A 24477-nucleotide genomic window follows, 5' to 3' on the forward strand; every position below is an offset into this window, starting at 1 on the left:
ACAAAGTATACACAAGCCAATGAATATGACTCTGTCAGATCGTGATGAGTGCTTTGGAAAGTAAGAAAGCTGGGGAAAGTCAGGGGCAGGGGAGAGTTTTTTAGGGTGATGAGCATAGATTCTGGTACAAATGTAAGCAGAGACCTGAAGGAAGTAAGGAAACGACCCGCGTGGACATCTAGGTGTGGGGGGTGGGGTGGGGCTGGGGGTTCCAGGCAAGCAGAGGAAACTGAACAGACCTTGCCCCAGGAGCCTGGCCTGGGCTTTAGTCAAGCTGTGTGATTCAGGTGCTCACATGTCTCTGGGCCTCAGTTATCTAATCTGGGTAATGGGGATAATGAGAGAATAGAATCCCTGTGAGAGCCTGGCCCTGGCCTGGTGCTCAGGAGAACGTTATTAAACCAGTGCTTTGAGCCCTCCTGGCAGCTGGAGCTTCTGCTACCCACGACGCTCATCTTGAACAGCTGCTTAGAGGCAGCCACTTTATGATGTTCTGAGAACCAGAGAGGGCGGAGAGGAAGCCTGGAGTGGAGCCATTAGTTTGGGGAGGGGGTGCAGTTTACAGATGTCTGCCCGGAGGGGCACCGTCATGGCTGGCTTGTTTTCCCTAATTACAGTAGTGAAACTTACTGTAAAAGACTTTACCAAATATTTGAAAGCGTCTGGTCATCCTCCCACCCACAGATAACTGTTATTTATAGTTTTAATTATTATTATTTTACAGTGGGGAGAGAGGGGCAGAGGCAGAGAGAGAGAGAGAGAGAGAGAGAGACACAGAGAGAGAGACAGAGGGAATCTCAAGCAGTCTCCCCACTCAGTGCAGAGCCCAGTTTGGGGCTTGATCCCACAACGCTGAAATCATGACCTGAGCTGAAATCCAGAGTTGGATGCTTAACTGACTGAGCCACCCGGGGGGCCTTTATAATTTTTATAGTGTTTATTCTGTGGGTTTTTCCATATATATTCATTTTATTTGACTTTGTTTTTACAGAAATGGGATCATACTATAGGTCTGGTACTGCTGTGTCACTGATGCAGCAAGACCAGCTGCTTGGGCATCACCTGGGGTTTGTCAGAAATGTGGAATCTCAGGCTCTACTCATGATCTGTTGGGTCATAACCTGCGATTAACAAGAACCAAGAGCCCCAAAAGATTCCCATTCCTTCCCCAGATACCCTATTCCTTCAACTCCTATTGAAGTTGGAGAAACTCTGATATATATTATTATATGCACCTTGGGACCGGGTGGGGAGTTGGGGGAGGGTTTTAACAAAATCATTCTATGATATACCTGGAAAAAAGATGTTATATGATTGGGAATTTGGCAAGACTTTTTTTTTTTTTTTTTGTAAAGCATGACAGTGTTGGGGACTTGTGCTATGGAGGCATTAAAATATATTCCAAAACTGTAATAATTACATTATATGGTAGCATCATGGGGAGAGATGGGTAGATTCCTGGAGCAGAATAGGTCTGGACATAGATCTTTGTGAGTCTAAGAGTTCATTACATAATAAAGGTGCAGCTCAAATTAGAGGCAAGAAAGAGGCCTCCAGGTGATGGTACAGCCTCAGACTTCATTTCAGATGCAAGGAGATGGGGTTTCTCTTTTGCCTCAGAATCTAGTCCACTGGGGGGCTTTGCCAGCAAGGTATTGGTTAAAAGCAATTAACACGAGTCTAGTGCTGAACAGGGTCCCCAACGAGTTACCAGTCATTATCTTGTCTGGTCTTCAAGGAGTCAGCACAGAGTCGCATACATTTTTAAAAATTCACTCCCTTCCCATGATAAAGTCATCCAAACCCATCACAGTAAAGTAGAAAAAAGAAAAGTGAAAGCGCCCCACTACACACGTATATTTATTTTTTCCAAAACCAGGATCGTAATTGTGTATACGGTTGTGTAGCCTGCTGAGTTCACTTCACATCATATTGTGAGTGTTTACATACCCTCTGAAACACAATTTTTCAAATCAAGTATATATATTTATTTATTTTCAGGAATAGAATTTAGTGATTCGTCACTTACACATAACACCCAGTGGTCATCTCAACCAGTGTCCTCCTTAATGCCCCTCATCCCTTTACCCCTTCCTCCCACCTAACACCTCGCTAGCAACCCTCAGTTTGTTCTCTGTATTTAAGAGTCTTATGGTCTGTCTCCCTCTCTGTTTTTATATTATTTTTGCTTCCCTTCCCTTAGTTTCATCTGTGTTTTAAAAATTTTTTTAATGTTTATTCATTTTTGAAAGACAGAGAGAGACAGAGCACAAGCAGGGGTGGGGCAGAGAGAGAGGGGAGCACAGAATCCGAAGCAGGATCCAGGCTCCAACCTGCCAGCACAGAGCCCGATGCGGGGCTCGAACTCACGAACAGTGAGATCATGACCTGAGCTGAAGCCGGACGCTCGAACGACTGAGCCACCCAGGGGCCCCATATGTTCATCTGTTTTTATCTTCAATTCCACATCTGAGTGAAATCATATGATATTTGTCTTTCTTGACTGACTTATTTCGCTTCGCATAATACACTCTAGTTCTACCCACGTTGTTGCAAATGGCAAGGTTTCATTCTTTTTGATTGTCAAATAATATTCTATTGAGTATAGGGGCGCCTGGGTGGCGCAGTCGGTTGAGCGTCCGACTTCAGCTCAGGTCACGATCTCGCGGTCTGTGAGTTCGAGCCCCGCGTCGGGCTCTGGGCCGACGGCTCGGAGCCTGGAGCCTGTTTCCGATTCTGTGTCTCCCTCTCTCTCTGCCCCTCCCCCGTTCGTGCTCTGTCTCTCTCTGTCCCAAAAATAAATAAACGTTGAAAAAAAAATTAAAAAAAATATTCTATTGAGTATATATACCACATCTTCTTTATCCGTTCATCAGTTGATGGACATTTGGGCTCTGAAAGCATAATTTCTTTTTTTTCAAATTTTAATGTTTATTCATTTTTGAGAGGCAGAGAGCAAGCAGGGGAGGGGCTGAGAAAGAGAGAGAGAGAGAGAGAGAGAGAGAGAGAGAGAGAGAGAGAGAAATACAGAATCAGAAGCAGGCTCCAGGCTCTGAGCTGTCAGCACAGAACCAATGTGGGCGGAACCCAGGAACAGTGAGATCATGACCGGAGCCAAAGTCCCACACTCAACCGACTGAGCCACCCAGCCGTCCCTGAAAGCATAATTTCTCATGGCTGTATGCCTGCCACTCCTTAAGAGGCAGACCCCATGATTTACCTAGCTGTTCCCCTAAAGTTGATTACTTTCCAGACAGCTATTATCAGTAATGTTTCCATGAATGACCTACTGGCTTTAAAAAGTCTTGTTTCTGATTAGTTTCTTGGGCAAGTTTCCTGCAAGAGGGGTTACCAGGTCAAAGGGCAGAACACGTTCAATAGTCTTGATGGAGAATTTACAGATTTTCAGAAAGATGAATCAACACAGGATCACCAGCATGAACATTATTTTTAGTGTTTTGTTTGTTTTTACTCTGGCAATTTACTAAACTCACACTGTGTCAAGTGCCAGTATTAAGCATTACATAATATTATCCTCACACCCACCATGGAAGGGAAGAAGAAACCGGCTCAGAGAGGACTCCCCTGTCAACCCGGGTCACCTAACCAGAAGGTAGTGAAGCCCCGATTCAATTTCTCCAACTTCTGCTGGCACTCAGACCAGGTGTCAGCGTGCTTGGACCTGGGTGGAAGCCTAAGCGATCTTGACTCGGCTCCTTCTCTCCCTCCCCATTGCCTCTGTCTCGGTTCTCACCAGAGTGAGTTGTCTAATCCAGGCGGATGCGATGCCGTCATACCCTAGCGCTCTCTGCCCTGCGGGGATAAAAAGCCCAAGGCCAAGCCGTCAAAGCTCCCATGCTCCAGGCTGCCCTTCCACCCAAGGGCGCAACGTCCTGCTAACTCGAGCCACTTTCGCGTCTCTAAATCCAGGCCGAATTAGGCACCTGTGCTGCTGCCTGGGGCTGCAGTGGAGCCGGTCCAGAGCTCTAGGACAGAGCTTGTCACACGACTGCAGGGATTGGCTGACACTCAGGTCTTCGCGCCTAGGCGCGCCGGGCCGGCCTCCAGTCTGCGCGCCTCTAGCGCCACCGTGCGCGGTGTCCGCGCACAATTGGCGCTTAATGCAAAAGAAGAGGATTGCCCCCGGCGGTTACCTGCATTGACGACTTCAGGTAATAGAAAAGCGAAAAAGGATCGCTACTTAGTAACCGCCGGTTGTTTGGCTCAGTGACTCCAAGTGGGGATGAGGGAGAGGGGCGTCGGGATGCGGGACTGAGTCGTAATTAAAGGGTCCTTGGGGCAGGACAATTTCAGGATCAGGATGAACGCCGTTTTTAATAATTGAACTCGGCCCTCCTCACCCCCTCCCGAGTCAAATCGAATAAACACCTCCAGACGGACCTCGCCACCCCGTTTTAGGGCAAATTCTTATGTCGACTGTGCTGGTCACCCTCTGGTTGGTCTAGGTCCCCGAATGTGCAGCTGCCGGCTGCACGGCCCCTCCCACCTCAGCCCCGCGCGGGGCCCCAGGATCGCGGGACAGTGGCGGCCGCGGGGAGGTCGGTTGGGGACGGTCCTCCTCGAAGTAGCCCGCGATGTCCCCACCAGACGACAGACCCCTCCGGGCGACAGACGGACCTCGGGGTCGGAGCAGCGGGTTCCCGGTGCGGAGGATGCGGCGCGGAGGGCCTGAGCTGCCTCGGGCCCCCTCGCAGCTCCGAGCCGCTCCCGCCGCAGCCGAGGCGCCGGGTAAGCGGGTGCCGCCCCCGCAGCGGGACGCGAGCTCAGCGCGGGATCTTGCGCCACGGGCCGCTGCACCGAGTCCTCCGGTCCCCCAGAGGGCGCTGCTGTGGCCCGGTCAGGCCCCAGCAAAGCGGAGCGCTCGGGCCGCCCCGCCCGTGCTGCCGGCGGGGACGGCGCGATTGCGGTGGGGGTGCGGGGAAGTGAGGTGCGCGGGCCGAGCGCCGCTTGGGGACGCACGGAAGGGTTTAGGGGCCATCTGGATGGAGGCTGAGGGCGTCGCACGCAGGTGGGGTAACCGGATTTGATGTGTAAGGCTGGCTCCATCGGCAGAAGAAGGGGTTAACAGAATGGGGAGGGAAGCCTTCCTCCTACTTTGTTCAGAGGCCAAAGCGAAAGGTTGGGGGTGCTGTTATTGACACAGAGTAGGCGCGAGGAAGAGGGTGGGGTTGTCGTGGAGGGGGGCTGGCGTCGGGACGCGGTGGCGCGAGAAAGGCTGGAGGCGGGGTGGAGGTGCATTTGGATAGGACGCCCCGGGAAGGACAGAGCCGTGGGAGTAGGGGAGATGGCAGGCGGGGTTGGGCATTTGAGGGAGGGACCGTCGACAGGATTTACGGGAAAGTGGAGGGAGGCGGGGGTTATTGAAAGCATGAGGGTGCACATGCGGCGTGCTCTTGGCAGGACTGGGGTGTAGGCAGGCCTGGGGTGTAGCGGTGAAGCTCAGCGGGCAGGTATTTGAGGGCCGTGGGCGGGGGAGGAGGGCAGGAGGGGGTCCCGCCTTACCCCGCGCCCTCCCTTCAGCCACCATGTTCAACCAGCAGCAGCTGCTCCAGCTCCAGCAGCTGCTCCAGCAGTCCCCACCGCAGCCCCCCCTGCCCATGGCCGTCAGCAGGTGAGTTCCCCTCTGGAGGGGCGGGCGGCTTCAGTCCCGCCACTCAGATCCCTGTGGCGGAGACCCCATCCCAGTCCTTTCGCCCGGGGCCGTCCCTGTTTCAGTCCTGGGAGCCATCAGTTCCCACCCGAAGAGGTTCCTCTGTCTGCCGTAGAGAGGGGGCAGAGGATGGAGGTGAGGGAAGAGGGAGGGTCCGACTCTCCCGAAGCCCTCTGACAGCCCCTCCCCACACACAGGGGGCTGCCCCAACAGCAGCCACAGCAGCAGCTCCTGAACCTCCAAGGCGCCAGCCCCGCCTCCCTCCTCAACGGCTCTGTGCTACAGAGAGCTTTGCTTCTGCAGCAGTTGCAAGGTATAGCTACTGGCCCCTTCTCACTGCATCTTAGCGGTGGTGCCCTAGCATCCCCCTTTTGCGCCAAATCTCCCCCAGATCCACACGCTAACTCTGAGAGAGAGCTACTCTCAGCGTCCTCGTTTGCCGATGAGGACACTGAGGCTCCAGGAGGTGGAAGTCCCAAAGTTGCTCAGCTGGATGCCGGTCTATGCTGGTCACCGAGGTGTGCCCTTGGCCATGGTGCTGACTCTGTGGGCTGTCCTCAGCACCCCTCGCTCACGTTCAGATTAGAGGAAATGATGGGTGAAAAGGTCTATTTTGACACCCCGCCCCCTGCCCCCACGGCCCATTTGATAGATGAGGAAGCTGAGGTCCAGAGATGGGGGAAGTCATTTGTGCTGGATCACACAGCTAGATTAAGGCCTGAGGCTCCTGACCCCCTGGGTCTCTGAATGGGCATCTCTAGCCCTGTGTATTAAGCCGATGCCCTTGTCTCAGTTTCCCCATGTGGAGAGCAGTCTCTCAGCTCTTCCTTCTAAGATGCTGCTTCAGATACTTCAGCCCCTTTGGGAGTAATCTTAGGAGCCCAATGACCTGCGGCCAGCTCAGGTTCAGACCCAGCCCCTCCCAGATGGAAGCTGTGGCTTGCTGGGTGGTCCTTCTGGGCGGGGCACTGTGCTGAGACCTTTACATACCCAATTCCTTGACTCTGCTGACAACCCTGGGAGGGAGATACCGTGATCCCATTTTACAGATGAAAAAACTGAGACCTAGAGAGGCATCATGTGCCCATGGTCACCCAGGGAGTAGATGTGGATTAGAGGGAGAATTAGAGCCCAGGTCTTGCTACAGAGCCATGTTCTTAGACACCAGGCTATCCTGCCATCCAGCTGGGTATGCTGCCAGGTCAGAAGATGTGGTGGCTGTCACTCTTCAGCCCTACCACATAGGCGGGGATGGTCCTGGAGTTGATTGACAAAGGATCAATGGATAGTTGGAGAGAGAAAACCACACAGGGACCCACGATGTATACATATGTATGTATCCCCCCTTTTCTTTCCCATTTAAAAAGTCACACTCTTCAAAGAAAAGTGAAAACAAACTTTTGAGAGGACAAGAAAACCCAAATTGTCATAGATAGACCTACTCACCTCCTGAAGGAAAACAACAACGGCAACAACAATAAAAAACACCCGTGAAGATTTTGGTGTATTTCCTCCCAATTTTTTTCTAGGCACAAACTTGGGAATTTGTATATGATTGTGGTTGGTTATTGATGTAAGTGAAAAGCTATATCTTGTTTCTTTTTCATGGAGTAGAATGACTTGGTCATTTACCAGATGATTTGACAGTCTCTGTAAAGATTATTTTTTAACAGCTGTTTTGTTTTGCTCTTGCGTACCTACACTCAGCTGCTTCCTTTTTTTCCCCTTTTTTTCTTTTTTTTCCCGTATTCTTTTTTTTTTTTTTTTTTTTCTGTTTTAAATAACCCTGGGATGAATATCACGTTTGAGACTATTTTCTTAGAGTGGATTCCCAAAAGTGGATGACTGGGTCGGGGGATGGATGTTTTATGGCTCTTGATAAGTATTGCCAACTTGCTTTCCCCAAGGACTGGACCAGTTTGCAATGCCACCAGCCATGCCTGACAGTGTCGGTCTCACCATGCCCACGGCAACCTTGGGTATTATATGCTTTTTATATATATATATATGTATACACGCATACAACTTACTAACTTGGTTGGCAAAAAAGCTATATCATTAATCTTTCAGTTTACATTTCTCGGAGTGTTAGCGTAGCCAAACGTTTTATATTTGTCTGTTTCAACATTCATATTTCTTTTTGTGACTTGTCCATGTCCTTTGTCCATTTTTCTTTTAGATCTTTTAGATCTCTTGATCTTACTGTTTTTAAGAGCCGGTTGGCTCTCTGCACATATGTGTACATGTATTTGTTTTAACGTTAACTGAACGCTGACTCTATACCAGGCACACTCGCATATGTCATTGAATCCTTGTAAAACAGTGAATCAGGCACTATTATTATCCCATTGTACAGATGAGGGAACTGAGGCTAAGAAGAGGGAAATAATTTGCTCTAGGCCACGAGCTTGGGCTGTAGGACACAAACTAGCTCTTACAGCACATCTGACCCACACTTTCAATCCTGTGCTTCCTGTCCCAGCTTTGGGGCAAGGATTTGAACTGTCTTTTATGGCTCAAACACTTCCTGAGCACTGGGCCTCTGAGTTAGATGAGGTGCCTGCCCTTAAGGAGTTCCCAGTGTGGTTGGGTGGTAGGCAATGGGAAGCAGACAAGGAAATTGTGCAGCTGGTTCTAGAACAGGGAAGGAAGTCTGCCTCTGGGGACACAGGGAAAATGTGGGAAGGTCTCTCAGAGGATAAACACCTAAAGGGAGGCCTGAAGGATGACCAGGAGGTAGTGGGCGCTGAACAGCTCAGGCAGAAGGAATGGCATGTGCAAAGGCCCAGAGGCGGGAAGAAACCAGGCTTGTTAAGGTAATGCACAGAAGCCTGTGGCTGAAATGTAGTGGGTACGTGTGTGGGGAGGAGGGCAAGAAAGGAGGTCTGGGAGGAGGGCAGGGCCAGACCCTGCAAGGTGAGGAAATGGGGTTCTCTCAAAGCAGCAGGGAGCTACAGAAGGGTTTAGGCAGCATGGGGAGGGGCAAAGGCAGAATGTGCAGAGATCTCGGGCAAGTTACATCGCTGCTTTGCGTCTGTTTTGTCATTAGTAGAGATCATAATACCTATCTGGAGAGGGAGAAGGCAGTGCCTGTCTCCTCCTCAGCTGGAGCAGGAAACCAGCCCTAAGGCCCCCTCACCATGAATGCCCAAGGTGGGGGTGGGCCTCTGGCTCTCATCTCCCTCCCCTGGCTGCCCTTGTACGGGAAGGGTTCCCTTTCAAGTGATCTGTGCTGTTTCCGTGATGCTTTGGGGGGCTGATGCCTGACCCTGGCCTCTACCGTCCAACCGTGTTGTTAACCTCTTCTCCCCTCTTCCTGCCTGCAGGTAACCTCCGTGGCTACAACCTGCCAACCCCGAACCTGACGGGCCCCAGCCTCACGGTCCCCCAGCTGGCCACCCCAAATCTACAGCAGTTCTTCCCCCAGGCCACTCGGCAGTCCTTGCTGGGGGCCCCTCCTGTTGGGGTCCCCATAAACCCCTCCCAGATCAACCTTTCAGGGCGGACTCCCCAGAAACAGGCCCGCACCTCCTCCTCCACCACCCCCAATCGCAAGGTGAGTGATGGCTGGGGCGCAGCAGGTGGGGATGGGCGTGGGAAGGTCATACCTGGTATCAGCCTAACTCCACCCACTCTGGCACACACTGGGCCTTTGGGCAGGTCACATCCCTTTTTGTCCTCGGTGTCCCCATCTGTAAAAAGGGGGAAGGGGTTAGTGAGTTGGACTTGTCTGGTGTTTCCCAAATTTCAGATCTTTGTGACTCTCTGATGGGACTTTTGCCACGTCCAAACGCCAGCAATCCTGTTGTTTACCTGATATTTCTCTCTTTGTAAACACACGGAGATACAAATGACCCATAACACTGTATTTGTATTAGGTGTCCTGTCACAGTTCTCGGTAAACCAGCGCCGCCCTATAGAAATAAAACATGAGGCATGAATGGAATTTAAATTTCTTTAGCCATCACATTAACAAAGTAAAAAGAAACCAGTGAGATGAATTTCGGTAACAGATTTGAGTTAACTTCATACGTAAAAAACATGACAACTTCAACCTCCAATCAATATTTTAAGACGCGAATGAGGCGTTTTGCATTCCTTTTTATTTTGTACTGAGTCTCCAAATTCTGGCATGTATCTCCATTTGGCTTGCCACCTTTGGAAAACTCAAAAGCCGGGCACCCGCGGCCAGGGGTTACCAACTGCAGTAGCTGAGCTTTAAATGAATTCGCTTCTCCTCGGTTACATTTCTTTAACAAGGAAACATTATGTCACTACCTGAAATTTCAAAAACAGTCCAAAAGAATTGCTGTACACAGAAGTGAAAGAAAGGAAAGGGTAAAACAACATTACAGGACCCTAAACTCTACAGTGTTGTCATTGGAAGGTTCTGGAGCTGCACCGCCACCTCCTTGGGCCTTGAAGAGGGTGCAAGGCATTAGAAGGAGGCTCACCCTGACATCAGCAGAGTCAGTCCTGGACAGAAGCAGAAAGGGTCGAGGGAGTAGCTTCTCTGGGACTGTCGTGTCCCTGAGTGTCCCGGCAGCCCCTCACATAGGGCACCCTTCTGAGAGCATTCCAGGGGGCAGGGATGACACTGCCCTTTCTGGGCTGCTCTCAGGCCGGCCCACATCTGGAAGTGAGGCATTTCCCTCCAGAGAGCGGTCCTGGCCTCCAACCTGCCCATTGGGCCCCTCCTAACATGGTCTTGTCCAGTGTTCTCCACCACCCATTTTACATGTGGGAAAGCTGAGGCTCAGGGAGTATGGTGGAGGCTGCCCCATGCTGCACAGCTGTCAAGACAGACCCAGAGCCTTACAGGACAGTAGGGCCCGTGTCATGCAGGGTGAGAGGCAGGGAGTTCTGAAGGCCATGGAGTCCCGATGGGATGCATGTTTCCACTCAGCGCTGGTTCCTCGGGCTTAGGAGGAGGGACAGAGGCCGTGGGCAGGCTCCTGGGAGTAACGAGTGCCCAGGACCAGCCGGAGCTGTGCATTTATTTAGCAAACATCTGTAAGTCTGGTAGGAGCCCCAGTGGTACAGATGGTGTGACTGGCCTGACCCTCCTTGGAGGTCTTCGCCTGGGGAGGAGGGTGTTAGCAGTGGTAAGACGTTAATGCAGATAATGTTCCCACCAGTTAATTCACCTTGTGGCAAATGCCACAAAAAGGAAGCCCAAGGTCCTCTGGGCCTGTGTTAAGGGTCTGTCTACTCTGGGGTCAGGAGGGCTTCCCGCAAGAAGTGCCTTGGAGGCTCTGGGTGAATTCCTGGGGGCCGGGAGAGACCTAGGACCTTGGGGAACCAGAGAGAAGGCCAGGGTAGATGTAGAGAGGGCGAGGAGGCTAGTCGGGAGTTGGCTGGAGGGGGGGGCGTAGGGGCAGAGGGCAGATTGGGCCGGCTTGGGTGAGGAAGGAATACTCTAGAGTCGGAGGAGTCACAGGAGGGTTTCAGCCTGAAAGAGACAAAAGACATGATCAGGTTTGCGTGTTAGAAGGACCCTTCCAGCTGCTTTGTGGAGAAGGTGGTTGGGAAGTCAGGCAGCACCATGGGCCTGCCGGGAGGGGGCTCTGTATCCCCCAAATCTGGGTTAACAGCCAGGTAGCCTACACAGGATTCCTGGGGTGCTGAGGATCATCTCTGGGCAGCTCTTCATCCCCTGCGGGACTGTTGAAGCCGCTCTTGGGCCAGGGGATTGCTTACGAGGGTGGGTGGCCGGTGTCAAAAACAGTTTCTGAAAGGAAGCAGGATTCTTCTTCTCAGACGGTGCCCATGGAAGACAAGTCAGACCCCCCAGAGGGGTCTGAGGAAGTTGTCGAGTCCCGAACAGACACACCAGAAGGTAAGGGAGGGAGGCTGCTAGCCCTCTGGGTGGGACACAGGTTGGGGCAGGCGGGTGCAGGGGTCGGTGATGGAGGCAGACCTGGGAGGCAGGGATCTTGGTGTGGGGCGAGCCCAGGCCCCACCTCGAGGGGGGAGCTCCTAGTTTGTGCTGCTCACGGCATTGGCGGTCACTCATCTGCCCTCCTTTCCAGACCGAGATTCCCCACCCTGCCCAGATGGCATCGCTAAAGAGAAACACACTGTAGCACCTGAGCCCGAGTCTTGTGAGGCATCGGAGCCACCGGCTAAGAGGTCAAAGAGGTAACCGATGCTGAAAACCTTCCCTGGGCCCAGGGGCCCTGTACTCTCATTCTTGCAAAGCCCGGGGGTGGGTGTAGTTGACGGCCAGGACCCTTTATAGAGAGCTGGAACAAGGAAAGGGCCTTGACCTTTGGCTTGGAGGAAGGTCAAACCCAATTCTGCATCTTACTTGGGAAGACCCCAGGCCAGAGAGTCTCCGGTATCTTCACTGGGCCTGAGTCACCTGGTGGCCAGTTCGGAGAGGTGAACATGTGCATCTGGGACCTCAGAGTGGGCGGAGGATGGGCGGCTTTGCAGGGCCTTGGATACATAATAGCAGGTGGTGGGAGGCGGGGGCGAGGGATCCTGCCCATTTATTTAGGTACAACTGGGGCGTGGAGAGCCGGAGGGGCTCGGCCAAATGCCCGGCTCGGGCTCGCACGTGCTATAACTAGGACTGAACTTGGGTCTTGGCCTTTTTGAGGAGCCCCTGGGGCCAACTGGGAGACATCGGAAGATCTCTTTCAATCCTCCCTAGCTCGGAGTTGCCCACAGAGAAGGGGGCCCCCGGGCAGCTGCAGGCGAAAGTCCAGCCTCAGGCCCGGACCACGGCACCGAAGCAGACCCAGACGCCTGAGCTGCTGCCTGAGCCGCCGGAAGCCCGAGTGCTGCCACGATTCCAGCCGCGGGTTCTGCAGATCCAGGCCCAAGTGCAGACGCAGCCGCAGCCGCAGCCGCTGCCGCTGCCACCCCCGCCTCCAGGGGACACCCAGGCACGGCCCAAACTGCAGAAACAGGCACAGACGCAGACCTCTCCAGACCGCTTGGTGCCGCAGCAGGTGCAGAAGGAGGCAGAGCCACAGAAACAGGTGCAGCCCCAGGCACATCCCCAGGCCCCTGGGCAGGCGCAGCCGCAGCAGCTGGCACAGACGCAGACATATCCTCAGCTCCAGCCACCAGAGCAGCCACCAGGACAGCCTCCCGTGCAGCCCCCTGACCGGACTGAGGGGCAGCCTCAGACCTGGCCGCAGGTGTCCATGCCAGCATCGGAGCAAGCACCGGTTCCGGTTCGTTCCACGGTGCCGGAGACACCACCAGACCCGAGAGACGCTGGAGCAGGTAAGGGAGCACTGGCTCCCGGTCGCCCCGTGATGGGACAGTTCGGCCTGGACCCTTTGCCCTTCCCCTGGCGTTGTCTCCACCAGAGGCTTCAAGGTCCTGGCTGTGGGTAGAAACGGTGGCTCTCAGGCCCGGGTCGCTTTGGGCCTGGGTGGGAGATGGACCCCTCTGTCATTTCAGGCCTGAAGGAGGCCTCGCCAGAGCCAGGAGGCTCCCAGGTCAGCGTGGAGAGCCAGGAGGAGTTGACCAGCGGTCTGGATGTGGGAGAATGTGAAAAAAGGGCAAGAGAGATGCTAGGGGTGGGTAGATACGCTACCGTGGCTGTGTGCTTACCGCGGGGCCCGGCGGCGGGAGGACCCCTTGTGTTTCCCCACCCATGAAAGGTGACAGCCGCCCTCTGCCGGGGCCGTGGGTTTGATGGAGGGTCGTCAAGCTCCTGTGCTGGTGTGCTGCCTTCACATGCCTTTGCTCTGAAGAACTAGAGGTGCTTTTGGTGACAAGTCCCTTCCAACCTGTTCATCCCTGGAATAGAGCCCTTGGTCCCTGACGGGGGAGCACTGCTCTAGTGGAGAGAACACAGAGGGCAGGCCTATGCATGCCGTCTGGGTCCCAGCTCTGCCTCCTGGTGTGATCGTGGCCAAACCCGTTCCCTTCCTGGTGTCTCCATGTCTCCGTCTGTCACGTGAGGGTGGGGTGGGGTGGACTTCACAGTTGGGTGGGCTTGGGTTTGAGTCCCGGCTGTAGTACTCCCTCGCTCTGTGAGCCTGGGCAGTCACCTGCCAGCTCAGTGCCTCGGTGTCCCCATCTGTGAAGCGGGCTGTCAGGAGGGCCCAGTAAGACCCTGCTCGTGGGTGTTTAGCACAGGGCCTGGCCCACCGTAGGTGCCCAGCTGGTGATAGCTCTGCCCCTGTTCCCGGTGCAGGTGTGGGGTGCCGGGGGCTCCCTGAAGGTCACCATCCTGCAGAGCAGTGACAGCCGGGCCTTCAGCACAGTCCCCCTCACGCCCGTGCCCCGCGCGGGTGACTCTACCCCCGCCACCCCTGCCTCCGCCAGCACACCCTCGAAGCAGACCCTCCAGTTCTTCTGCTACCTTTGCAAGGCCAGCTGCAGCAGCCAGCAGGTACCTGCCGGCCAGGCCCCGGTATGGGGGGGAGGGCCGGTGGGCAGAGTGGAGGGTGTCTCTGGCGGATGCCCAGGCCTCCCCGCGGCACCTGAGTGGCCACAAGGGCCCCGTGAGCACCATCCAGGGCAGCTGTGCGTTTGCCCTGAAAACAGTTCCTGACCAGCCAAGAAGTTAGGGATTTAGAGTCCGGCAGACCAGGTATAAACCAGCCCTGACTAGCCGCGTAGACCTCAGAAGGTGAATTCTCCTCTTTATGACTCCCATTTCCTCCCGCATCAGATGAAGAAACACTTAGAACCCACCTCACCCAGAGGTTCCAAGGATTCAGTGACCTGACATTGAAATCACGAGCCCCAAGCGCCCCCTGGAGCGAGCAGCACGTTAATAACAGCCTTAGGCTCGTAATAATAACAATAATTATTATTACCCTTGCTATTGCTACCTCTGTCATCCGGAGCAGAGCCATGGGATCCGGAGGTTAATCGGACTGCTCCCTGCCTTTGAGGGGCCCACACAGTCTCCGGAAGGAGCAGAAGCTCCGGCTGCTCTGTGCCCACTTGGTGTCTCAGTTCACCATCCTTCTGTGGCCCCCCACGGGGCTGTTGTAAGAGAGACGGCTTCGGCAGCGGCGGGGTGGCCGTGAAGCCGAGGTTGGAGGCCTCCTCCTCCACCCTTGCCCGCTGTTCCGGGGCTCGTTCTTCAGGCCCATCCTTCGCTCTGCTGGCTACAGGAGTTCCAGGACCACATGGCGGGGGCCCAGCACCAGCAGCGTCTGGGGGAGATCCAGCACATGAGCCAAGCCTGCCTCCTGTCCCTGCTGCCCGTGCCCCGGGATGTCCTGGAGAGAGAGGACGAGTGAGTGGGGGATCTCGGAGGCTCTGTACTGGGGGGTAGACAGTCTTGCAGGCCAGGCAAGGCTGGGAAGGGCCCTGAGTCTGCCATCTTCAAGGTCCGCCTTTGGGTTAAGCATTGCCCTCTGCCAGAGGCCTCTCCGCACCATTAACCGTTTAGCCTCGGGCCTCGGTTTTCCTCATCTGTAAAATGGCCTGGTGAAGGATGCAATGTAAGAATTCATGAACTAGGTGGTCTCTTAAGGCTCCATCCAGCCAGGAACAGTGGGACCACCCACATGGGAAGGAAGTGGGTTGTGGCACAGAGCCCTGCTTCTCCGGCATATGTGCTGACCCCAGCTGGGGGGGGTGGGGTGGGGTGGGGACACACACAATGGTGAGGATCGTCACCTTGTGGCCTGAGGTTACAGCTACACTGTGCCACCCCTTTTTCATTGCCATAGGGGCTTCATTGACCCAAAATATGTGCCCTCCTGGAGTCCAAAACTAGCTCTTGGGCTAAGAAGGCCTGGTGGAAGGTACAAGACCTTTCAGCACCCTGTGGGCAGTCATGAGGCCTGCTGGGGGGCTGGGGGGGGCGGCGGGGGGGGGGAGCAGGTAGGCACTGCCTCAGGCCATGCTGGGGGACATGGGCTCTGTCACAGAACAGCTGCCCCACAGCTCCAGGTCTCCTAATTGTTCCAGAGAATCTAGAAACCCAGCCTTGTATGTGAAATCTCCCAATTTCAAAATGTTAGCAGCTAGCTCAGAATCAAGATGAAACAAAGCCTATGGGGGCCGAACCAAACTCCTTCACAGGCTGGACAGTCCCCGAGGCAGTGGTTGGGGACTCAGCCTTGAGCGCTTACAGAGGGTCACAGCTTGGAGCTCCCTGTCCGCATGCTCTGGGTGACAGAACACTCTCTCCAGAGGCAGCGGTGTCTCTGTTAGGTGCTTCTTTGAGAAGAACTTCCCTACGTGGTTGTGCAGTATGTTCTCGACCTTTAAACTTCCCCCTGCTTGCGGGCCTAGGAATTATACTTAGGTGAGATAATCATAAATACAGGAGAAAGATGACTCACAAAGATGTTCCTTGCAGAGTAATGTAATGGTGACAGATTTTAATTGGAAACTTTCTAGAATATCGAAACCTGCGGGATCAGTTAGATCAGGCTTGTCCACTTGGTGGAGTGGTTCTAATAAACAGGACAACGGCAGGGAATTCATGAGAACGAGGAAGCAGGTGTGATGCAACATCAGGTTAGAACAGATTCAAAACTGCCATGTGCAGAATGAGCTTGGGATCTCGTGACACAAGAAAAGCGGAAGGATGTGGCCCGTCTGTTAACAGGCTTTAGGTGCGGGAGATTCACTGAACTGTCTCCTGATGACGTCACCCCTTGAATCCTGACCTGGCCCCCTGAGGCCAGTCCTTCAGACTGGCTGCCTCTCCTTCCTCCTTGGTTATTATTCTTGTTTAAGGATTCTTCCAGATGAATCTCAGAACCGTTGATAAGTTTCTAAAAAAGCTCCTGTTGGAACTGCATTACATTTATGGGGAGCATCTTGGGAGAGCGGCTGTCTTTCCAACAAGAACAGCATCCCACTGTATATACTTGTTTTGGTTGCCGTCACTCAGAGAGCCCCCGCCGAGGCGTTGGTGTAACACCTGCCAGGTCTACTACATGGGGGACCTGATCCAGCACCGCAGGACTCAGGACCACAAGGTATGAGGGCCTGTGTGCTGCGAAGGTACCCACACATCTATCTCCAAGCCCAGGGTTGGGAAGGAGGGAGCTGAGGTTGGGGACGGAAAGACAATTGCACTCTTTATCTCTGGATGGTCATAACTCAGAAGCGTGGCTTCTCGATGTTTCCTCTTTGGGCTTCAGTTTCTCCATGTTTCCAAGTGGGTAAAGCACCATCTCATCCTGTCATTCAGCCATGGGGCTGGTGGGGTCCTCTTGGCGGCTACTCTCTCTCCCCGGCTCGTCTTCTCTCTGTCCTGTTGCCATCTGCCATCCCGTCTTGTAGCCAACAGCACAGGGAGTGGATATGTTTGCCCATGTTCTGGTAAAGGGGCGGGGCACAGCCAGCTGGTTACAGATGTGGTAGTCTGTGGGTGGGAGATGAGATCTCACTGGGCACAGCCTGGCTGCACCCGGGGACACTGCCTGCCACCCACTCAGCCTGCCCTCCTTTCCCCAGATTGCCAAGCAATCCCTGCGGCCTTTCTGCACTGTTTGCAACCGCTATTTCAAGACCCCCCGCAAGTTTGTGGAGCATGTGAAGTCCCAGGGGCATAAGGACAAAGCCAAGGAGGTAACCCCAGCTCCCTCACAGGACACGGGCCCAGAGAGGTACAGAGCCTTGGCCAGGGCCACACAGCAAGTTGAGCTTTTTCCCAGCCTGAACTCATACCAGGTCTGGAGGGATTGGGACACTCAGAGTTGTGGGGTGGGTGGGGTGTGGCCCTTAGGCTGCCCAGAGCTGACCTGAGCCCTGGCCCACTCTCCGGGGCAGCTGAAGATGCTTGAGAAGGAGATCGCCGGTCAAGATGAGGACCACTTCATCACGGTGGACGCTGTGGGCTGCTTTGAGGGCGATGAAGAGGAGGAGGAGGAGGAGGAGGATGAAGAAGAAGAGATCGAGGTTGAGGAAGAATTCTGCAAGCAGGTACTTGGGGGACGAGGTGGGGTGGGAGGCAGGCTGGAGGCTGGGCTCCCAGCCCAGGCGGGACCTCGCCCCACCTCCCGGGGCCAGGGGGCACAGTGCTGACGTTTGTAGGCACTAACAGGTGCCAAAATTTAGTACAAATGGGACTGTATTCCGTATGGCTAGGTATAAATACACATCATGATGACTGCAGGGCGGCCGGTTACATGGGTGAGGACCTCAAAATCTGGCTGAAATTTTGACCTGCATTGAGGAAGGGAAAGGGCATCTTAGGCCAATAAGGGCACGGAGGGAACTATGCAGGGGACACGGAAGAGTCAGCATAAGGTGATGATGACGATGACACCCATAGCAGACGACATTTTTGAGCAGTTACCGTGTGCCAGTTATGTACCAAGCACTTTCCTGGCAGAGACCCACCCACTTGGATGTTGGGAAGTGAGATGCCAGAGCCCGTGCTCCTAACACCGCAGCTCCTCTGAGCCACACCCTGGTGCTTGATGTGGGGATACATGGGGATTAAGGCCTGGCCCTGCCCTCCCAGAGCTTGCTCTTGCAGTCCGGGGGGGGGGGGGGGGTGGTGGGGGGGGGTGGGGAGCCAGGCAAAGGGGCATCGTGGAGGGGCTGTGGATGGAGTGTCACAAGGGTGGCCTCCAGCCCTATGCAGGTTTGATGTGAGATCGCTTTGTTACTCAGCAGTTGGCCGTGGTATGACCTCAGGCAAGCCCCTCGCCTTCTCTGAGCCCCCCGTTTCCTCTGCTTAGAACTAAGAGTCCCAACTCAGGCTCTAAGGAAGGGCCGAAGCCCGGCCTGAGGCGGGGGTGGCAAATGGGAGTGGTTGTCCCTCCTGGAAGGCACATTTGTTTGCTTGGTAAGTGGAGGAGGGCACTCCTAAGCATGGTGGGTCTGCTGTGGCTGGAATCAGATGGCCCCGTCTGGAAGGGGCTCATGTCTGGTAGGTAGGAGGAGGGGTCCTTAGTCACCTGAGCAGGTCACTGCAACATCAGATAGGAATTCAGGAAGCTGGCAGGGGGCTCGTGGTTAGAAATGTCACGAGGGCCTGGGGCCCACCAGGGTTAAATACGCTGCTCCTCCGTAAACCCTGGGCCAGTGAGTTACTGTGCCTGGACCTGTTTCCTCTTCTGTAAAATGAGCGAAGTGTAGAAGGTTGTTATGGAGTTCAGAGATGACACTTGTGATGTGTTGGGCACACCTGGCATGGATTATGGAGGGCTTCCTGGAGGAGGGGACTGATGGAGCTGAACCCAAAAAAGTCTAGATCGGGAAGGGTACTCTGGCAGGATAGGCATGTGCAAAGGCTCAGAGAATGCCACCCACAACCTCCTGGGGATCATCCTCCTGGGTATCAAGGGAGTGGTGTCGAAGAGCTCAGGGAAGTCAGAGCTGAGGCCCACACTTGCCTATTTCCAGGTGAGGTCCAGAGATATATCCATAGAGGAGTGGAAAGGCTCAGAGACCTATAGCCCCAGTACTGCATACGGTAAGACCCAAGCCCTGACCCCGCCTCCCCTCGTCCCACTCAGAGGCTGGGTGAGCAAATGGGCCCCTAGGGAGGGCGGGACACGGGTTGGCCTGGAGGGACGAGTGCACAGATGCTGCCGTCCTACAGGTGTGGACTTCCTGGTGCCCGTGATGGGGTACATTTGCCGCATCTGCCACAAGTTCTACCACAGCAACTCGGGGGCACAGCTCTCCCACTGCAAGTCCTTGGCCCACTTTGAGAACCTGCAGGTGAGCCAGGCTTCCTGCCCCACCCGCCCTGGCTGCTGGGTAAGGCTTCAGCCCTGGGGCACAACCCCCCAACAGAAGGCCCTGCCCACAGAGGGAATCAGAACAGGGGTAGTGCCCAGCTCTTTCTGCTGTCCTGGCGGGGGGCGTGGTGGCGGGGAGAGGGGGGAGCGATGCCGAGGGCCAGGCTGTTAGCTCCAGAGCTCTGGCACGGGGAGGCTGAGGACATCTCATAGCATCACACGGTGTGTCCGCTGCAGCGTCAGCCGGGCTGGGGAGGCAGCTGCTGGCAGGGAGCGTACCTAGTGGGGAGGCAGCCCTGCCTCATCTGCACCCTCTGTGTCCAGAAATACAAGAAGGCCAAGAACCCCAGCCCTACAAGCAGGCCCGTGAGCCGCCGGTGTGCAATCAACGCCCGGAACGCCCTGACTGCTTTGTTCACTTCTGGTGGCCGCGCGCCCACCCAGCCCAGCACCCAGGACACAGCTAAAACCCCCAGCAAGGTGACAGCCCAACCCCCTCCTCCCCCACTTCCCCGGCGTTCAACCCGCCTCAAAACCTGATAGAGGGAGCTCCTCATGCCCATCCCGTCTGGGTCTAGGTCTGCTTTGCTTTTTAGAAGTCTGTGTGGAAATTTTGACATGGTTGGTGTTTTTACTGAAAATCTAATAAAAGAAGGTAGTTTGGCTGTACAGGGCCCACCAGCCTTTCTGTCTGGGTGGACAGGGTGAGGGGGCAACCCTGCCAGCTCTCAGCCAGAACCCACCCTCTTTGGGCACGGTGTGGTGGCCGAAATGGAAGGCCAAAGACGGGCTCCCTAACCAGGGGCTCTGAGGGCACAAGGCACTTCACCTCCCCCAGAGTCTGCTTCCCTCTTGATGAGGTGGTCAGGGCTAGGGAAAACACCTTCAACTTAGATCTGCCTCAGCCTTCAGAGTCTGGACCCTAGGGGGCAGGTCTTCTTGTTATCTCCAAAGTACAAGTGAAGAAACAGGTGAAGAGGCCTAGCAAGGTCAAGTGACTTGCTGAAGGTCATACAACTGGTCCCGGGCCTGAGCTCTGGCTCTGTGCTGGCCTTTCTGTCCACCTGAACCCTGTGGGAGCTTAAGTGCAGGAGTGGGGACCCTCCCCACTCCTCTGGTCCCCCCCCTTGTCAGGCGACCCTAAGATGAATCATCTGTGAACGGGGCCGAGGCTGAGCTGGCTCCTTAATTCTGCTATTTCCCCCTTTGGAATGACCCTTAGAGATAGACAGCCAGACCAACCCTGTTATTGGCCGGTGGAGAAGACTGAGGCCAGGAGCAAGAGGATGATGGCCAAGGTTACACAGCATGAATTGCTGTTGGCTGGCTGAATGAAAGGCGCTAGTACCCAGAGAAGCTGAGTGTATCATACTGGGTCACACAGCGTGTCTGATGGGCTGGGCTGAGGAGGCAGCTGCTGGCCAGGCATGCACCAGGTGGGGAGGAAGCCCTGCCTCACCTGTACCCTCTGTGTCCAGAAATACAAGAAAGCCAAGAACCCCAGCCCTACCAGCAGGCCCGTGAGCCATCAGTGTATGATCAGTGCCTGGAATGCCTCCACTGACCTGTTCACCGCTAGTGGCCAGTGGGGTCCTCACCCCAGGATACAGAGGAGAGGCACAGTGATGTTGGAGACCCATTTAATGTGGATGCTCAAGGCCTGGGCAGAGTGGGGAGTGTCCTGGAATTGGTCAGGCAGGCAAGGTGGGTGGGTCGCAGGCCCACACCTGACCCCAGGAGGGGACGTCAGGTGTTGGGGGCTGGCCCAGGCATGCCAAAGGAAGTACCAGAAGGGTGGCCCAGGCAGGCACACCTACTAGAGGGACCCACAGACCCGCCCTTAAGAAGGTATCTAAGCCAGGTGGTGAGTGCCCAGGCCACAGCCTAGCCCAGGAAGACAGGGTTGGGGCTGGTTGGAGGCTCCCAGAGCCTAGGGACTGGCATCGCTAGGAGCCTCCCCGAGCTGCTGCTGGAACTCAAGGCGTGTCTGCCGGTTGGACTCAAGCAGCTCCTGGAGGCGGGCGTGGAGGTGGTCGTTCTTCTCCTCCAAATGGTCCAAACAGGAGTTGATCTGGTCCAACATGGAGTTGATGGCAGCATATTCTGGGAGGAAGGCAAAAGACAGCCAAGGTTCTGTGTCTCCTCGGGGCTCACAAACATCCCCACCCACACTGTGTCCCAGCCTGGGGGACAAAAGGGCTTTGGGCAAGTCCCTATTCCTTCCTGAGCCTCGGTGTCACCGTCAGGAAAATGGGTGGATGCCAAAAGTGAAAGGCTTTGGGGACATAATACCTTAGCGCACCATCCTTTTTTCTATGGTTAGGGTGGTCGGGGGGAGGTCTGCCAGACATTGTCCTGCCAACGCCAGTTTTCTCTCCACTTCCTACATCAGCTGCCTGGAGGCCAGGGCCCACCTTCCCGAGTCGGGCAGTCAAAGCCCCAGTCCCCAGGCGGGCTCTACTCTCCAGCCCTTCAGAGGCTCCCTCTGCCCTGAGGGAAAAGAACCTCCCAAGCCCCAAGGCCCCTCCCCCTCTCTAGCCCCGTCTCCCATACCCTTTCCTTTCCTCACCCGCCTTTGCCCACCTCGGGGCCCCTAAAACATGCTGCTGTTGCCTCTGCCTGCAGGGCGTCCTTCTCCTGTCTTCCTTCCCTCCCCCTCTCCTGCTTCAAGTCTTAGCATGGGTGTTGCCACAGAGAGACCTCCCAATGCCCCAGACGGGATCAAGCCTCTGTGTCTGACCTCCTTGCCCTCCACATGCCTCCACTGCCCTCCTTCACCTCTGGCCTGACTGCTACGTGTGCTGCTGTGTCTCCCCGACCAGACTGCAGAGCTCTTGAGAGGGGGAATGCTCTTGTGTTCACTGCGGTTCCCCTGACGCCCTCATTGCCACACTATAAGCACTTGTTGAATGAATGAATGCATGAATGAATGAAGCCTCTGACTTTCTAGCCTTTCTGCCTTTGCTCACCTGTCTCTGCCACTCAGAATGCCTCAACCACAACAGCTATTCAAGGACCAGCTCAAAACGCCTCTTCTAAGAAGCCTTCCCTGGTGTCCACCAGAAACCATCACTCCCTCCTCCATGGCCACTCCTGACCTGCCTCTCAGCAGCACAATGTCCCTTAGGATCCAAGGGCTGGGCCTGTGCCCACTGCGGACCCAGTTCTGAGCCAGCCCATGACTCAGATACACTCAGGTGCCAGCTTGGGACAGAGGGGAAGCAGCTGGCAGTGTTTGGAAAAGGCCAGGGCTGGAGGAATGTGTCTGGAATATGGGTGCAAGTGTGTCTGCATTCGGGGGGGTGGGGGGATGGGGAACCACCATCACCCAGAGCTGGCACACCTCCCAGAGGACAGAGTCCTGGAAAGTCTCTGCTGGATCTTAAGAGTCCAACCCCCTTGTGGTACAGATGGGGAAACCGAGGCCCAAGAAGGAAGGGACCTACCCAGGATCCTCCAGCTGGTTGGTGGCATAGCCAAGATTTAGAGAGAGCAGGGGCACACGGGTTTTGTTCCCAGCTCTGCTCTGCCCCAGCAAGTGACTGCATCTTTTGGGAAGGGAATAAGGACTGGGTTGTTGTAAGGATTCAAATACATTAAGAACTCAGACAGGGTCTGGCCGCGACAAGTACTTAGTAGATGATTATTATCAACCCTGCACATTTTGTGTCATGAGACACAGGCCCGAAGCAGGATGGGGGAGGCGAGTGTTTCCACACCACTGGGGCCAGGCTTTATCCACGCCAAGGGCACTTCCTAGTTCTAAGCTTTGCCATCTGCCTGGGACAGCCTCCTCCCCACTGCACCAAGTCCTGTGAACCTACCAACATCTACTCATTGTGACACTTAAGCGGCTCTTCCAGATCACTCCCACCACTGCAGTGGGCTCCACTGCACACATCTGGCCACTGTTGACCTGCGGTGCCTAGGGAAAACTGGCCAGTCCACCATTTGCCACCCTGTGGGAGGCCCTCTACCTTTTTATTAAATGCAGACCCTGGGTGATCAAAGTGTTCTAAAACTATTGTGATGGATGTACAACTCTGAATATCCTAAAACCCACTGACATGTAAAATTTAAATGGATACATTATATAGTATGTGAATTATAGCTCAATAAAGCTGTTATCCAAACAAAACAAAAAGCAGACTCCATACTTATCTCACATTTACTAGGTCCTGTCTTCCGACTTGAGAAACCCATCTTTATTACACTAAAGAGAATAATAACTGCTCACTTGCATGCTTCGAACCTACTATTTTCCATTTGTTTTTTCATTTAATCCTGACACATCTCAATGCAGGAGACACATTATTATTCTTACTTTACAGATGGGGAAACTGAGGCTCCCAAAGATGAGAGGGGAGCTGATGCTTCTCTCTCCACCACCCATCCGCCCCCTCCCCCGCAGCGCTGTGTAGGCAACAGGCTGCTCGGTAAGCAGGTCGCATTCGCCAAGACTCTAGATCACAGCAAAGGTGGCTGGGGATGCTGACTCAGCAGGGCGGGTTCGCCCACCCAGACAGCCCCTCCTGCTAAGCCAAAACGGCCCACTCGCCCAGCCCCTTCAGGAACTTCCCTCGCCACAGGGGCTGGAGGAAGCGGCTGGAGCAGATGCCGAAAGGGCGAGTGACCCTGAAGCGGTCTCAGTTTCCCCATCTGTAAAACGGGGCCGGTTGCCCGCAGTTCTCCAGTGCTGCGGTTTCCAGGGACCCACTCACTGATGCTCGCCCTGAACCTCCAGCCAGCGCCCGCAGCTGCAACCCACCCAGGAGCGAGGGGTGGGAGGGCTCTGCGGTCCCTTCCAAGTCCCCAGTCCGACCCCGATTCTCCTTTCCAGGAGGCAGCCCTGAGAAAGCAAAGGTCGCTTCAGCAGCCCCCCTGGGTCACCTGCTTCCCCGAAGCCGTCATCCTCGCCTTCCACGCCCGCCTCCGCCGGCATGCCCAGGTCCCCGTTGGGGCCCGACATGGCGGGCTCCGGCGCCGCGAGGGCAGCACCACGACGGAACGGGGCGACCGTCGCGCCGAGAGCCGGCGCCGGGCGGAAGGTGGCGGCGCCGGATCGAACGCTGGGCCGGAAGAGTGGCACGGCGCGGCGGAACGGGGCCCGGCGCCCGCGGCCCCGCCCCCAAGGCCGGAACCGCGCGGCCCGAGCTCCGCCCCCAC

The 24477-nt window shown here is 55.2% G+C and overlaps 2 protein-coding genes across 13 annotated transcripts; one reads left to right on the forward strand and one right to left on the reverse strand.

The window, feature by feature from the left end:
• The first annotated feature begins 4580 nt into the window (after window positions 1–4580).
• Window positions 4581–23455, forward strand: CIZ1 (CDKN1A interacting zinc finger protein 1). 12 transcript variants are annotated; one of them, XM_058693973.1, is made up of 18 exons: window positions 4895–5029; window positions 5542–5632; window positions 5869–5984; window positions 7579–7650; window positions 8998–9227; window positions 11417–11510; window positions 11704–11812; window positions 12330–12910; window positions 13091–13209; window positions 13833–14030; window positions 14737–14888; window positions 16503–16590; window positions 17072–17185; window positions 17387–17539; window positions 18971–19040; window positions 19170–19291; window positions 19636–19791; window positions 22298–23455. In XM_058693973.1, exons 2-18 carry the CDS (start codon window positions 5547–5549, stop codon window positions 22406–22408), a joined length of 2571 nt encoding a protein of 856 aa, XP_058549956.1. In that variant the 5' UTR covers window positions 4895–5029; window positions 5542–5546; the 3' UTR covers window positions 22409–23455. The 12 variants fall into 12 exon arrangements, with proteins under 12 accessions (XP_058549950.1, XP_058549954.1, XP_058549957.1 ...); XM_058693972.1 differs by having other exon boundaries at window positions 4909–5051; XM_058693969.1 differs by lacking the exon at window positions 4895–5029 and having other exon boundaries at window positions 12330–12660; window positions 12739–12910.
• On the reverse strand, window positions 20935–24477 carry BBLN (bublin coiled coil protein). The gene is made up of 2 exons (XM_058693976.1): window positions 24202–24477; window positions 20935–21414 (listed from the first exon to the last, which is right to left on the reverse strand). The coding sequence occupies exons 1-2, from the start codon at window positions 24278–24280 to the stop codon at window positions 21242–21244; spliced, it is 252 nt and encodes an 83-aa protein (XP_058549959.1). The 5' UTR covers window positions 24281–24477; the 3' UTR covers window positions 20935–21241.

This window comes from Neofelis nebulosa, chromosome 12, assembly GCF_028018385.1.
Source record: "Neofelis nebulosa isolate mNeoNeb1 chromosome 12, mNeoNeb1.pri, whole genome shotgun sequence".
Classification (NCBI taxonomy): Eukaryota; Metazoa; Chordata; class Mammalia; order Carnivora; family Felidae; genus Neofelis; species Neofelis nebulosa.